This window comes from Corvus cornix, chromosome Z, assembly GCF_000738735.6.
Source record: "Corvus cornix cornix isolate S_Up_H32 chromosome Z, ASM73873v5, whole genome shotgun sequence".
Lineage (NCBI taxonomy): Eukaryota > Metazoa > Chordata > Aves > Passeriformes > Corvidae > Corvus > Corvus cornix.
The window spans coordinates 68,529,701-68,543,170 of NC_046357.1; the positions used below are offsets into that span (position 1 = coordinate 68,529,701).

A 13,470-nucleotide genomic window follows, 5' to 3' on the forward strand; every position below is an offset into this window, starting at 1 on the left:
TAGGGTGCCATGATCTAATACTTTTTTTTATTTTTCTATTTTCCAAGAACTGACTCTGTTTATTATTGGAACAGAGTGTAGGAATACTTGCGCTGATAAGAGTGCCAAACAATGTAAGCTTATCCTAGTTGGAATATTCCACACAAAGTTGACATTGAGAGATTTCCCTGAAGAACAAAAAATATTAATAAAAATCAGTAGTCAAGTCTGTGCTGGTTTTGACTGGGGTTGAGGTAGTTTTCTTCACAGTGTCTAGGTTGTCTAATATGGCTGTGTTTTGGTTTTGTGCTGAACACAGTGTTGATAATGCAGACATGTTTTTGTTATTGCTGAGCAGGGATTGCACTGAGCCAAGGCCTTTCCTGCTTTTCACATGGCCATGCTGGTGAGGAGGCTGAGGGGTGCGTGGGAGGCTGAGAGGGGACACAGCTGGAACAGGTGACCCCAGGGATATTCCAGACCATATGGCATCACGGTCAGTGTATAGAGTGGGGGGAAGAAGGAGGAAAGAGAGGATGTTTGGACTGATGAGGTTTGACCTCCCAAGTCACCCTTAGTGTAATGGGACCTTGCTTTGCTGGAGATGGCTGAACACCTGCCCAACCATGGAAAGCACTGGATTAATTCCTTGTGTTGCTCTGCTTTCCCTGTTACAAACTGTCTGCATCTCAACCCCTGAGTTCCTTGGTTTTCACCCTTTCCATTCTGTCCCCAATCCTGCTGGTGGGGGAGTGACGGAGCGGCTGCCTGGGACTGGGCTGCTGGCGGGGTTAAATCACCACAAACCCTACAAAGCAGAGGTTAAAAGCGGCTGAAGCGCCGGCCCGCAGCGCTCCCGCTGCAGCAGCTCCCGCACGGCCGCCCCGGCCCGGCGTCCCCGCCGCGCCCCCGGGCCCCGCCCCCCGGCCGCGATTGGCCGCTGCCCTCCTTCCTGGCTCGTGATTGGCCGGCGCGGCGCTGCGGGCGGCGGGATTGGCCGTGGCGGCGGCGGCGGGCGGGAAGCGGCGGCGGGAGCGGGCGGGGTGAGTGTGGCTCTGGCCCCGGCCCGGCTCCGCGGGGCGCCCATAAAGGGGGCGGGCGCCCGGAAAGGGTGCGGGCGCGGTCGGGGCGCCGGACGGAGTTGCCGGTAGTCCTGGGTACGGTCGTTTGTGCTGTGGAGTGTCGGCCTTGTTCCTTCCTCCCGGAACGGGCCTGCGGCCGAGGGCGGGGGCCTCAGCCGTTGGGTCGAGAGGGCACGGCGGGTGGGCCGTGGTGGCCCCGCGAGTGCCCGTCCGTTTGTGCCGTTTGTGGGTGCGGGGGAGCCGGCGGGGTGCACAGCAACAGAGCGGACACGGGCAGGCCTTCGGAGGCAAAGTGCTTGCAGTTAATTTCCTTTTTTGTTGGTTTTTTTTTTGGTTTGGTTTGTTCTTGTTTGGGTTTTTTTGTTGTGTTTTGTAGTTTTTCTCCCACAGCACCAGGGCAGTGACTCAGTATCCCGGGGAAAGGGAGGTCCCTGCGCGGGGTCTGCCTTGTGTCAGCCAAGCCCCCGCGGGTGTGAGCGGGGTCACGGGCGAAGTGACGTCGCTTGACATCGCTTCAGCGAGTTTGTGAAACACTCACACTCCTCTCTTTGCTTGAGGAGGGGAGGTCCGAGCCAGCAGAGCAGCCCCCAAGTACAGGGTCAGAAGCAACGTGCTTTGGGCCCAGAGTCCAGGGGAGATGTGTCAATGATTGTAGCTGATGTGCCTTTTCTTCCACACGAGTTAAATTAATTAACTGTAGTTATACTGCACGGGATGGGTTTTGTACCTGGAAGAGAGTAGCACCTCCTGCTGCACCTTTAGTAGTTCTCTTGAAGTGCTTGTCTGGAGCAGTGTTGGCTGTGGTGGAGCTGAGCGTTCTCAGGATGTCCTGCACACGGGCTTTACTGGGTACTGCTGGTGAATTAACACTGTGAAACATATGAGTTATACACTGTGAATCTCCATGGTGCACGAAAACTTACAAAGTTTATTTTAAGTTTAGAGGCTGTGGACTTTATAGGATGCGTTTGAAAGCTTAGAGACTGTGGTTAGGTCCTTTTTCTATACTGTGATGTACTCAGCACTTCTTTTTTTCTGTGTAGTTCTTGATTTGCATTTGTCTGTGCACACAGTTAAGCAGTTTAGAAGAATGACTTTTGATTGGATTTTTGCCACACTATCTAGAAAAAAAAATGTACTGTAGCAATGAAGAGTGGTGTCAAACTGTTAGTGTTCTCTTTAATGCACAAATGAAGAATACATACTTTATGGGTTGAAGCTGCATTTGGGAGAAGTATGCTTATTTAAAATTGTGTAAGCAAATGTATGTAATAAAATAAGTTTATTTGTAGCTGAGTCAGACTCTCACAGAATTGATTTCCTGCTCTTTCTCATGCACTAAAGAAAGGAAGAAGTCTGGAAAAAGTTGATCATAAAAGTCTTTATTTTGAAGTTGCATTAAAGTGCAGGATCAGGAGATTCCTATGAAATAGGGCCGTTTTTTAAAATTTCCTTTGCTGATAGAGTGAATTGCAGTGCAGTCTAGTAAGGTGCATGAGTTCTTGACAGATCAAAGCCTCATCAAAATAAGAAATACTTACGAATTGTTGCCTTGTTAAGCTAGCTGATGCCATGAAGATGTGTACTCTGCAAAAGCAGTTTAGCATAACAAGTGACAAACACTGATAGGACGTATTGGATGAATTCCACAAACACTGTATGAGTATTTGTTGCAAAAATTGAGCTGGCATTGCTACTATTTTTACACAGTAATCTCCCTGGTGGCCCATAGTACTTGTTGAGCTGTGTTTGTTTTGAGGAAGGCTTGAATGAATCCAAAAGTATTATTGTGCTGTACAGCAGCAGGGGCTGTTTTTGGGGCAGACAGTCCCCAGCTTGTGGTTTCCAGGGTGGGTCGTGTTCATTTAGCATCTGAGGTAATTGGAGGTGTGGATGTCATTTGAGGCTGTGACCATAAAATTTACCATTCTGTCAAGGCTTGTCCTAATACTTCTGAATAGTATTTTGAATGAAGTATGGGGAACACATTTGTTCTAATTAATTTATTCATGATACAGTAATAACCCCCCCTGCATTTTAGTGGATAGGTCTAGAAGTCCGGTAGAGCCCACTGCAGTTACAAGACTGCTTCAGCAGTCTTGTATCTGTATGTTCAGCAGTGTATTTTGGCAGGTTCTAAAGGGCTATTTTGTGTTTATTTCAGTTGGAAAGTGTATTTAAAGACTTAAAACTGTGAAATGACTTCAAACGTGGAATAAGCAGAGATAAACCCAGACTACTGGAGAAGGACAGTGAGCTCACCTTGGCCTTCTGTTCGGAACATCCATGGACAGGGGGTAGTGTGATTGTCCCTAAAGGACACATTGACCTGAACCAGTGTCTGAAACTTCCGCTTCTGTGGTTTTGGTAGCCTGGACTCAAACAAAACACACCATGCAGTTTATCAGGAGAATGTCCTGAAGCACTTATCGTGGTGCTGTGCACATTTAACATGGGGGCAGTTGTTTGAGTTGTGCAAGGGTGCAAAAATGCAGTAGTTCTCACAAGAACCTTTGTTGTCATACAGGCCACACCTGGCAGTCTGTTTATGTGGAGCAGGGCTATGACTTATTTATATGGGAAATTGAGGTAATTATTGATGAGCTTGTAGTAATGAGTGCAATACTCTGCAGGAATGACAGAGTGGATGGTCATGTAAATTGCTAAATGCTCATGTGTTGTGGTGGGAGAAAATATTTATGAATTCTGCTGCCAATGGCATTAATCATTCTGAGTGGTTTTAAAACAGCTTTTCAAATTCGATTAATTCAAGTGTGATGTTTTTGTACTAAATCCTTACGCAGCATTTCAGGTAACTAAATATGTGACTGTGGAAGTAGAGAATTCCAACTGGCACGTGTGTGCGTCCTTAACAGTTGTTAAAACCAGACCTGAAAAGTTTGCGGTTGTTGAGATTCTAAAGTTGCCTGTGGTTTTTCTGTATTGCTGTAACATCGTCAGTATCGCTCTGCTGGAAGCAAAGCAGGGAAAAGAAAATCCAAAGTGATAACAAATTTGAAATTTAAATGATGCCAGTAGTTGATGCTATAGAAAAATATAGTACAGAGAAATGGTTCTGATCCTGAGGGTAGATTGTGGATTACTGCTCAGGAGATTAGTGATAATTGGGTATACCAAAGTGTCCTATCATGTCAGCTTGGTGTCAGAATGTTCCAAAAAATTCAAGAGCCCTAACCCGGATGATTTTAAACAATAGCAAAATCTGCCTTATGTTTTAGTGGTGCTATAGTTGACTTCATATGTTAACTAGGTGTTCATTCATTATGTGTTTGGTGAACCAGGTATTTGTAGTTTGGCAGCTTAAAAAAAATTGTAGTGTAAGGTTCTGAGAGTACTGTCAGGAACCTGCAGCACTATTTCTGAGGCCTGAAAATTAGCTTCTAGGCAATGGATCTGTAGTATGTTTCCATTATCTAATAAGGTGCTTTAAGTGAAAAGTAGTGGTTTTTAAAAGATGACAAAAAAAAAATCAAGTACTTGTACCATACCAAGTAAACCCAGTGCAGTTTTGTACAGCATATTGATTGTGTAACCTTCCAAAAATTTTGAAGAAGAAAAAAATTAATAGTGATTTATCTTCTGTGTGAAAACAAGCAAATAGTGATAGATGGTAGTGTTGTAGCGCCAGCAGTTTGGAGGAAAAAACCCACAGATTTTCTACTCCACCCATAAGTAGATATGTAGGACTGTGATTCTAGCTTGGGAGCAGAATAAGTATCTGAAATTCTGGAGCATTTGTTTAGGGAAGTGACCTCAAACAGTTATCTTGTCAGGCTTACTCTCTATCCCAGCCCTTCCTCCCAGTGATTCTTCACCAGATGTTTGTTTGAATACCTTTCTTTGGGCTGTGTTTCTGATGGGTATTCTTCAGCCTCCCCAGGTGATCTGTTGGAGGGATACCGTGTCCCTACTGGTAGAAACATTTCTCTTATGTCATTTCCATGTGTTTTTTCCATGTCTCAGGGAAAACAGTGATAATTTTTGAAGCAAGGTATTTAAAAACCACATGCAGAGCATAAGAGCTGATTTACATTGTTGGTCAGGATACAAGGGTTACTTTTCCTGTCTTGCAGTCTTCACGCTAATGCAGCTCTGTATGTTGCTATTTGCCAAAACAGAGGAATACATTGACTTGAGTTTTGTGTATTGTGGTCCTCTATAATCCTCCACTGCCCTTCTGCTTAGCTGGACATTTAGTAATTTAGTAATTCCCTCAGTTGTGTATTCCTACCTGACAATAATATCCCATGATTCTCTTTTTGAGAATGATCTTACTTCTTCACTGGCATATTGGAATCGCCTCAGATTCTGTTTCATGACACTTCAGGTAAGCTCTTCTGTCTGCTGATTGGATCAGAGGCTTTTGTTACTCTTGTATCCAAGATACAGAATTAAGTTTATGAAAGAAGAAGAGTTGAAAGTGCTGAGACTTCACTGTTCTTCAGGAAAAAACCAAAACCAACAGCAAAACAAAACAAAAAACCTCCAAACTTGGAAAAAAATTTAAAAATTGCTTTTACTGCTTCTGATAGTGGAGGTTTGATTACATGTTTTGGGTTAAGTTTGCTTTAATAAAGACAGTTATATAAGATGATAGGCAGCAATGCAAAAATACATCTTTGGGTCTTCTAGTTGATGAATTATATCTCTCCGTCATGTAAGAGTTTCCAGGGCCTGCACTTCCACTGTGGGATTCTTTTGTCATTTCTAGTTGCTGTGTTTATCAGGGGGAAAGGAAGTGATTGTTCTGGTTTCTTAAAGTGTTTTGGGGTATCTGCACTGACAAAAGTAGAAGTGTACCTTTTCTGCTTAAAGTGTAGAAAAGTCTTGGCATTTTGTTGATTATTGGCTTCTATTTGAAGTCGTTCAGCTCCAGAGAGGTGCTTTTTCCTCTGGAAAGTTTGTAATCAGAACTCAAACAAAAGTACAAGATGTGAGAGTCATAAGAAGAGAGGACAGATACAGGGGTAGGGGTTGGTGACTGAATTTCTATACATCTCCTGAAAAGCAGTAGGTAAAAATTGTTACTTCTGTGCCCTTAGTTTAATGCACCTATTTAGAATACAAAAACTTGTGATATTGGGGAAGGAGAGAGATAAGAAAGTTTGCCTGATGCTTAGTAGCACGTAATAGTGTTCTGCATTAACAGAACAGATTGCTACAGGGACTACTGGCAAAGTTAGGCTTTTTATTCTTAAGGTTACAATGCTAGCTTTCTAAGGTAGGAGGGGGCTTGCTATTCCTTGATTAGTACATGGCGTACACACTCTCCTCATCTTTAAAAGCTTTTAGTACTGCAGTTGCTTTATCTTCCCTCATGAGATTTAATGTGTAATTTCTGCTGAATGTATTTGTTAGGATAAAAGCTGTAAAACTGATTATTACAGTGGTAAGGCAGAGCTGTCAGTTTATCAGATCAAACAGAGGATTGAGGATTTTCATCAGGGGAGATGAATATGATGCATTCAAACTATTTACAGTTTTGTGTAAGAAAGTAAGGAGAACTGGGCTAAAGTCAGAGCAAGTCAGTGAAAAAACCCCTGGAAATAGTGCAGGAATTGTGTATAGCATTGAAGCAGATAGACTCTAAGAGGACAGTGTAAAATGTGTACTGGAATGGCTCAGTTCTACCACCTCAGCTGTGCTAATTCAAGAGCCTGCTGAGCTTCTTAAATATGAAGACAGACTTAGACCCTTGGAGAAGGAAATCTGGCAGACCTGAGTAAGTTCATGCAGGCTGCTTTCGCTTGAAGCCAACCATTGCAGTCGCATCTGAAGCTGCATCAGAGCAAGCCTAGCTCTGGCTCCTTGGCTGAAGTGACCAGGTGGCAAACATCAGCATAGGGGGATTCTGTGCCCTCGTGTTGGTCAGAAGAGCCTGGATGAGAGAATGGGAGCTGTGCAGGATCTTCGACTCTAGGAGGATGTCTAAGTATAGAAAGGAACTGCATCAAGATGGTCATTTTTTGCAAGTCGCCCATTCAGTCATTTCTGTATGGAAGGTGATGACTGGGCTCCACTTATTAAGGGAGCTCTGAACTTGAAGAAATTTTGTGTCTCTTCCTCATGACTTGTCCTGTGAATATAGCTAATGCATTTCTTTTAGAGCAACCACTGATACTTTTCTGCATATACTTTAATTCACTCTTGTTTGTATAGTGGCAGCACTTGCTCCATTTCAAGTCTGGTGAAACTTTTTTCATAATTTGTCTAGAGTTGTGAATTGTCTATGATGATTATACGGATTGTAACAGGAGGTCATTAATTGAGATTTGGAGTATACGGACAATGTCCAAAATACTAATCAACTTATTTCTTTTAGCCTGCATGTTGATTAATGCTTTGGTAAATGCAGAAATGTAAATATTTGTAAAATTAATTGTTATAGGTGTAATATTAATAGACTGTAATATTTCAGGACTTCAGTTTTGCATTTATGGCACAAATTACATACAAAACAGCAAGCTTTTGGGGAAATGCAAAACAGAAACCATTTAGTATTTAAGTGGAAGGAAGCTGCTATTAGTTTGCTGGTGATCATTTGCCTCTTTTGGGAAGAGTCTCAGATCGGTATCAGAATATTTTGATATGATCATGGTTTTTGGGGGATTTTTGCTTTAAAACATAATCTGAAAGGTAAAAAAAACCCCACAACTAAGCAATATTATTTTAATTTAAAATGAAATCAGTAGTGGGCCAGCCTGTGGGATAAGTGGGACAGCTTATTGAATTTGGACCACAGGCTACTTCCAGCCTCAGGCAAAGAGAAGGAACTATACTGAGTAAAAATATTGACTTAGTGGAATCTGTAGCTCAAAGGAGAGTTCAAAATGACCTGGAAGGTTGATGAAAAGACAATGCCTGGAAAATAAGTCCCTGAAGCATATTCCATTTATCAATGTACTTGTAGCTGAGCTGATACTGCTTATGGAAATAATCACTACTGTGTTCTCAAATATCCTAGTGAGGAGCCTAAAGTCACCTCTAAACCAGAGAGTTTGAGAAGGAACTTTTCGTTGAATGGATTGGATCCATAAGAAAATAGTTTGAATTTTGCTTATCATCTAGTGTACTGTTTTCAGCTGGGATAGAGCTACTTTTCCTCACAGGAGTTTGCATGGGACTGTGTTCTATATTTTTCTCTGGAAACAGCGTTGATAACACAGGGATGCTTTCATTATTGCTGGGTGGGGCTTGCACTGAGCCAAGACTTTTTCTGCTCCTCACCCAACCAGTGAGCAGGCAGGGGTGCACAAGGAGTGGGGAGGGGACACAGCCAGGACAGCTGACCCCAGCTGACAATAGGGGTATTCCAGACTGTGTGGCATCATGCTTAGTTGGTAGGGGGAAGGAGGTTGGCCAGGGTGCTGTGACTTTGGAACTGTCGGAGCATTGTTGGGTTGCTGGTGAGCAATTAGGGTTTTTTTGCATTATTCATTTTCCTTGCTTTTATTTGTCTCCTTTTTTTTTTTCCTTAAAAAAACCCCCAAATTCTGAAACTGTCTTTATCACAGCCCGTGGGTTTTTTTCACTTTTACACTTCTTGTTCTCTCTCCTTTTCAACTGGGTGGGAGAGTGAGCGATCACCTTTGTGGTGCTTAACTGCCTACGAGAGTTAGACCCTGGCATATGGTTTTCTAAGGTTTAGATGAATCCCAGACAGTGAAAGTAAATTTTAACTGAATATTGATTGCTTTGAGTATTAGTTTGCTAGTGTATGTAGTTTGAAGCTTGAAAACATAGTAAAAAAATGAAATAATTTCAGTGTTAACCTGCTCATAGAGGCAAGAGAAGGAAATTGTAACAGTAGGATGTTGTTTCAATTATTCAAATTGAAATATTCCTCTCCTTTTTTGGAATTATTGTGTGCTTTTCTTCTGTTAACTGAATTGAAGTCATCTCTTTGCAGTCCTGAGCAGTGGTGCTTAGCAAACGGAAAATTCTCCATTCTAATTCAATTTTGTTTTTAAAAATTCATCTGCACTTGGAAGCTTTCAATACCTGCAGGAATGAAAGAGATGTAGAGTACTGGTTCCAGGTAAAGAATATTAGATAATACCTTTTAAAAGACAATGTGAATACTTTTACCTGCAACATTTATTTGAGTTGATCAGGGGTGTGATTTCATTATGATTCAGAAATAGTCAGTTAAGGGAGAGGGTGTGAAGAATATGAGTTGGTTTTAAGTTTTGTCCAATTGACAGCCAAATGAATTCATATACTTCTGGGAACAAATGCAGATTTATTTTTTTAAGATGGTAACCCAGAAAACAGTAATTGTGTCAGTATTACATGCATTCCCTTTTCAAACCTTGAGTGCGAGATCTTGTTGCCTTGTAGAAGAAAATGTTTTCTGTAATTGATAGATGTCAGAGAAAAAAGAGCAATTGAGTAGGATAAAGGATTTATTTTTACTTCTGTGTCAAGTGTTGAGATTTCGTCCAGAATATGCATACAAGTTTTTTTTTATGAATGCTAGGAAAACCTGAGGAAGAACATAAAAAGATGCTAGTTATTAAAAGAGTGAAAAAAACTTCTTAGAGAAATACTTGAGGCTAATTTCACATTTCTTAAAAAAAAAAAAAGAGCTAGTTAAATATTTCCTGCAGCAGGAAATGAGGACAACCCTTCCCCTCTTTGGGATGAAAACCACTTGGAACTGTTTCCTCCCCACTCCATGCCCACTCCCCTTCCAGGCACCCCAGCCACATTCTCTTAAGCTTTTTCCTCCTGTGTAATAGGCCTACACAGTCTGTAAAGAGTCCCTCTTCAGCTCCCTTGTGGCCACTTTAGGTACTGGAAGGTTGCTGTAAGGCCTTCCTGAAGCTGCCTCTTTTCCAGACAGAACAGTCCCAGTTCTCTCAGCCTGCCTTCATAGGAGATGTGCTCCAGCCTCGGATCACCTTCATGGCTCTCAGTCATGTACTCCTTGACCCAAGAAAGCTGCTGCTCTTTTCACTAGTGCACAGGGTGTGAGGGAGTTGAGGAGATAGGAGAGAACAAAAGGTAATGGAGAGGAGAGTAAAGGGAGGTGGCTGGGTTTTAGTGGGTGAGGACTGGGTCCTGCCAGCATGTGTCAGAGCAGGAAATTCCAGTTGTCCTACATCTGGCTCTGTAAATTGGTTTGAGATTTTTTTGTTGTATTGTGGTCAAGAGTGTGGATGATTTCTGAACACTAGGTTGCAGTGCTAGGTTGTGAACATGTGTCGGCATGCATCTACTCTTGAACACTGCTGGAAAAACAGGTTTTTTTTTTTTTTTCCTCTTTAAATCCTTGTGGAAGAGGACAACTTGGTTAGGTAAATCAGATGGATTTGGTCTAGATTCTGAGGTTTTCTGTGCTATAGCCTGTAATTTGCTGTCTCTAGGGAGTAGTATCTTTAGTGCCGTATTGGTAGAAGTAAAGAGGAAGCACACCACTATGTGTCAGTGATTAAGGCAGTGCTTGTTAAAGGCTGGACTTACCTGTTTGAGAACTGTGCATTTTAGGAGACAAAAGTCTCTCCCATTTTTTTAATCCAGCTATGGTAATCCAGAATGCTTTCCTTCTCATGATCCTTTTGAGGAATTCAGGTGACTGTAATAATGTTTTGGAAGTATGGAGGTGTGTGTATAACCATCTTCAGCCAGAGAAGTGAATAAGTAACTTGTTTGCCCTGTTATTTATTCGCTGGTGTGTTGCTTCTCTAAGACTGCTCAGTTTTGCAGAAAATCAGTGAATATTGGGTGTGCTTTGAACAGGTCTACTAAACTGAGCTTCTGAAGCAATACTTACTTCTTAGGCTGAGCTGGCCTGGAAGAAATACCTGAGAGAGGATATTGTGTCTCACAGCTTCATTGCCTGAAGGGTTTCTTGTAAATTAGTCTCAGCATTCACGTGCCTAAATGCTGCTGATTCTAGGCATGTAGGTAAATAAATGCATGCCTCCTGCTCTTATTTTTGAGGTATTTTGTATCTAGGTAGAAGTTAGCCTCTCCTAAAAACCAAATATGACATCAATACTTACACAGTAAGTGGTGAAAGCTTTCACTATGTTGATCCAATAAATCTTCCCCAGGACAGATGAATAATAACTAACTGCCTGCTCTATCTTCTACGAACAGTTGAATATGTGATGAGATACTCTGTATGCAAGAGCATTATTTGGAATAAAAAATGTAGTGCATTAAACAAATTTTGCACGTTTTTTAAAAATGAAACATTTGCATTCAGAGAACTTGACTCTGTTGACTGGACATCTGTTTTTGAACAATACTGATGTTTTAGAGAACAAAATGAAATTAAGAGTTAGGCAATTTTGTTGTATTTTTACCTTGTGTCTTTCAACCACTTGTTTGAGGACAGATTTCTGCATTGCTGTTTTGATTTACTAATCTAACTGTTGGATTTTGCTCTGCAGATTTGGATGCTAATTATCAGCTCCCTCTGGCAGTCTGCTGACCAGCCATGTTGTAATCAAGGGAAATTTCAGGATTGTCAGAGCTTGGTTGAATAAAATTAACTTGCTGATTGACTTAATAAGGATATTAACTATTGGCTGACTAGCTGGGAAAATGAATTGTCAGTCGTCTTCTCCTTGCATTAGTTGCCAGGATTTTTGTTTTGCCAAGACACCAGAATTTTTACCTTTCTAAAGATTGCGGGAGTGGTATAGTTAACAACCAAACAAACATTTTAGGTTCTGTTTTTTAATGTAGGATGGCCAGGTCTGGACAAATACCCAAAAATATGCCCAGGGAAAATTATGTGTAATCAAACTCCATAGAGCTTCATAGATAAATGAGGAAAAAAAGCCTCAGATGCCTGCTAATTTTTTTCTGCAAAGGTTCGGTCTCTTTTATATGTCTCTGCTCATAGATACTCTCTTTTTAAGTGTAATGAAGAGATTAGTTGCACAGCCAGGAAATAAAAAAGCTTTCGTATTTTTCTGAAGTTCATAATACTCTATGTTAACGGTTGCAAACTTTATCTTCCTTGTGTTTAAGGTTAACTTTTTAATTTGGTGAGTTTAAAGAACAGAAACTTTGAAATGCCATATCTAGTAAAGATTAAAAGTGACTTAGAGGGACACAAAGAAGTCACTGTATGTCTGAAATAGTGAACTTCTGGTTGCATTTGTACAAGGAACACCCTCTGGGCATGAACCTATGTGTTAGATTAATACCTGATAATAGTGCTGTATTAAAATCTCTCATTATTACAATATCAGGAGCCTTTCTCCACTGTTTCTCAAGTTCCTTTGTACTCCTTATCCCATATTTTCTTGGTGAAAGCTGTAAGTGTCATTAATACGAAAAACTGCTCTCAGAAGAAGCAGTGTGTGGGCAGTGCTTTGTATAGCCATGCCTGAACATTCTACCTTTAGCAGTAAGAATAAAGCCTTCTCCCTGTGACTTTTGCTAGGAGGTGTGATTTGATTAATTATACTTTTCCAGTCACAAAGATAAGCTGGCTAGGGCTGCCTGAATTGTGCTGTATTACCTGAAGGATTTTCCTTTATAGTGCTTGCAAATCTTTTCTGCAAGCTGATACACATGTTGCGTCAGATTTATGAGCAGGGTGAAAAAACCAAAAAAGCTATGACATCTGGGCTTGATTTTTTAATTTTTTTTTTTTTATTAAGTCTGTTATTGACTGAAAACATGTTAAGATGGGGGCGCAATCAGTGTTTGCCAATATTATTTAGTGTAGATGAAAACTCAGTTACATGCTTTCATAACATATGGGCCCAGAGCACTTCATATTGTTAATAATCACATTATTAATGAAGCTTAAGACTTTAGAGAAATAGAAAATTCCTTGCTAAAAAAAGTAAATGAAAGTGGTAGGGAAGAGGGAAACTGCAAAGACATATTGCTGTCTAACAAGTGTCTCTTTTTCTTTCCTCCATAATCTCCTGTAGCAATGGGGCAAGGACTTGGCAAAACTGCCTGGCCCAAACCTGCAGGAGCATATCAGACTGTTACAAGTGGAAGATATGGAAGAAGACATTCCTATGTTGGGTTTAGACCATTTTTGAATAATCATGACAGAGATGGACCTCAACAGAATGAAGACTGCAAACAATTAGAAATGGAAGATGTTCAGAAAGAGAATACTTTATGTACGTATATATCTTTGTGTATTTACCATTTAGGTGCAAACTGGGATGCTTGGGGGTAGAGGAGGAAGGTGCATTGAGAGCCATGTAAGTGGCTCATGTTATTGAGGCACTTAAATAACACGTAAAGTACATTCTGTATGTCTTTAATTTGCCTTTATACTAAATTTCATTTTATAAAGTATAGATAATCTAATCTAATAAATCCATACTAGGCTGTGTAGTTTTGCCTGAAGAACATTCATAATGACTTCATGCATTCTAACAAACTAGATAACAATAACATT

General features: G+C 41.0%; 1 protein-coding gene across 7 annotated transcripts in view; it reads left to right on the forward strand.

Moving 5' to 3' along the window:
• Nucleotides 1-1,031: 1,031 nt before the first annotated feature.
• Nucleotides 1,032-13,470, forward strand: part of PJA2 (praja ring finger ubiquitin ligase 2) — a 49,838-nt gene continuing 37,399 nt past the window's right edge. For 5 of the 7 annotated variants that reach the window (XM_039567033.1, XM_039567035.1, XM_039567034.1 and 2 more), the window contains exons 1-2: nucleotides 1,032-1,136; nucleotides 12,986-13,186. In XM_039567033.1, the coding sequence (XP_039422967.1) occupies nucleotides 12,988-13,186 (199 nt within the window). In that variant the 5' untranslated portion in view covers nucleotides 1,032-1,136; nucleotides 12,986-12,987. Of the gene's footprint in view, nucleotides 1,137-1,196; nucleotides 1,363-7,834; nucleotides 9,121-12,985; nucleotides 13,187-13,470 lie in introns of those variants that run through there. The other 2 variants (XM_019289611.3, XM_019289610.3) reach the window with 2 other exon arrangements.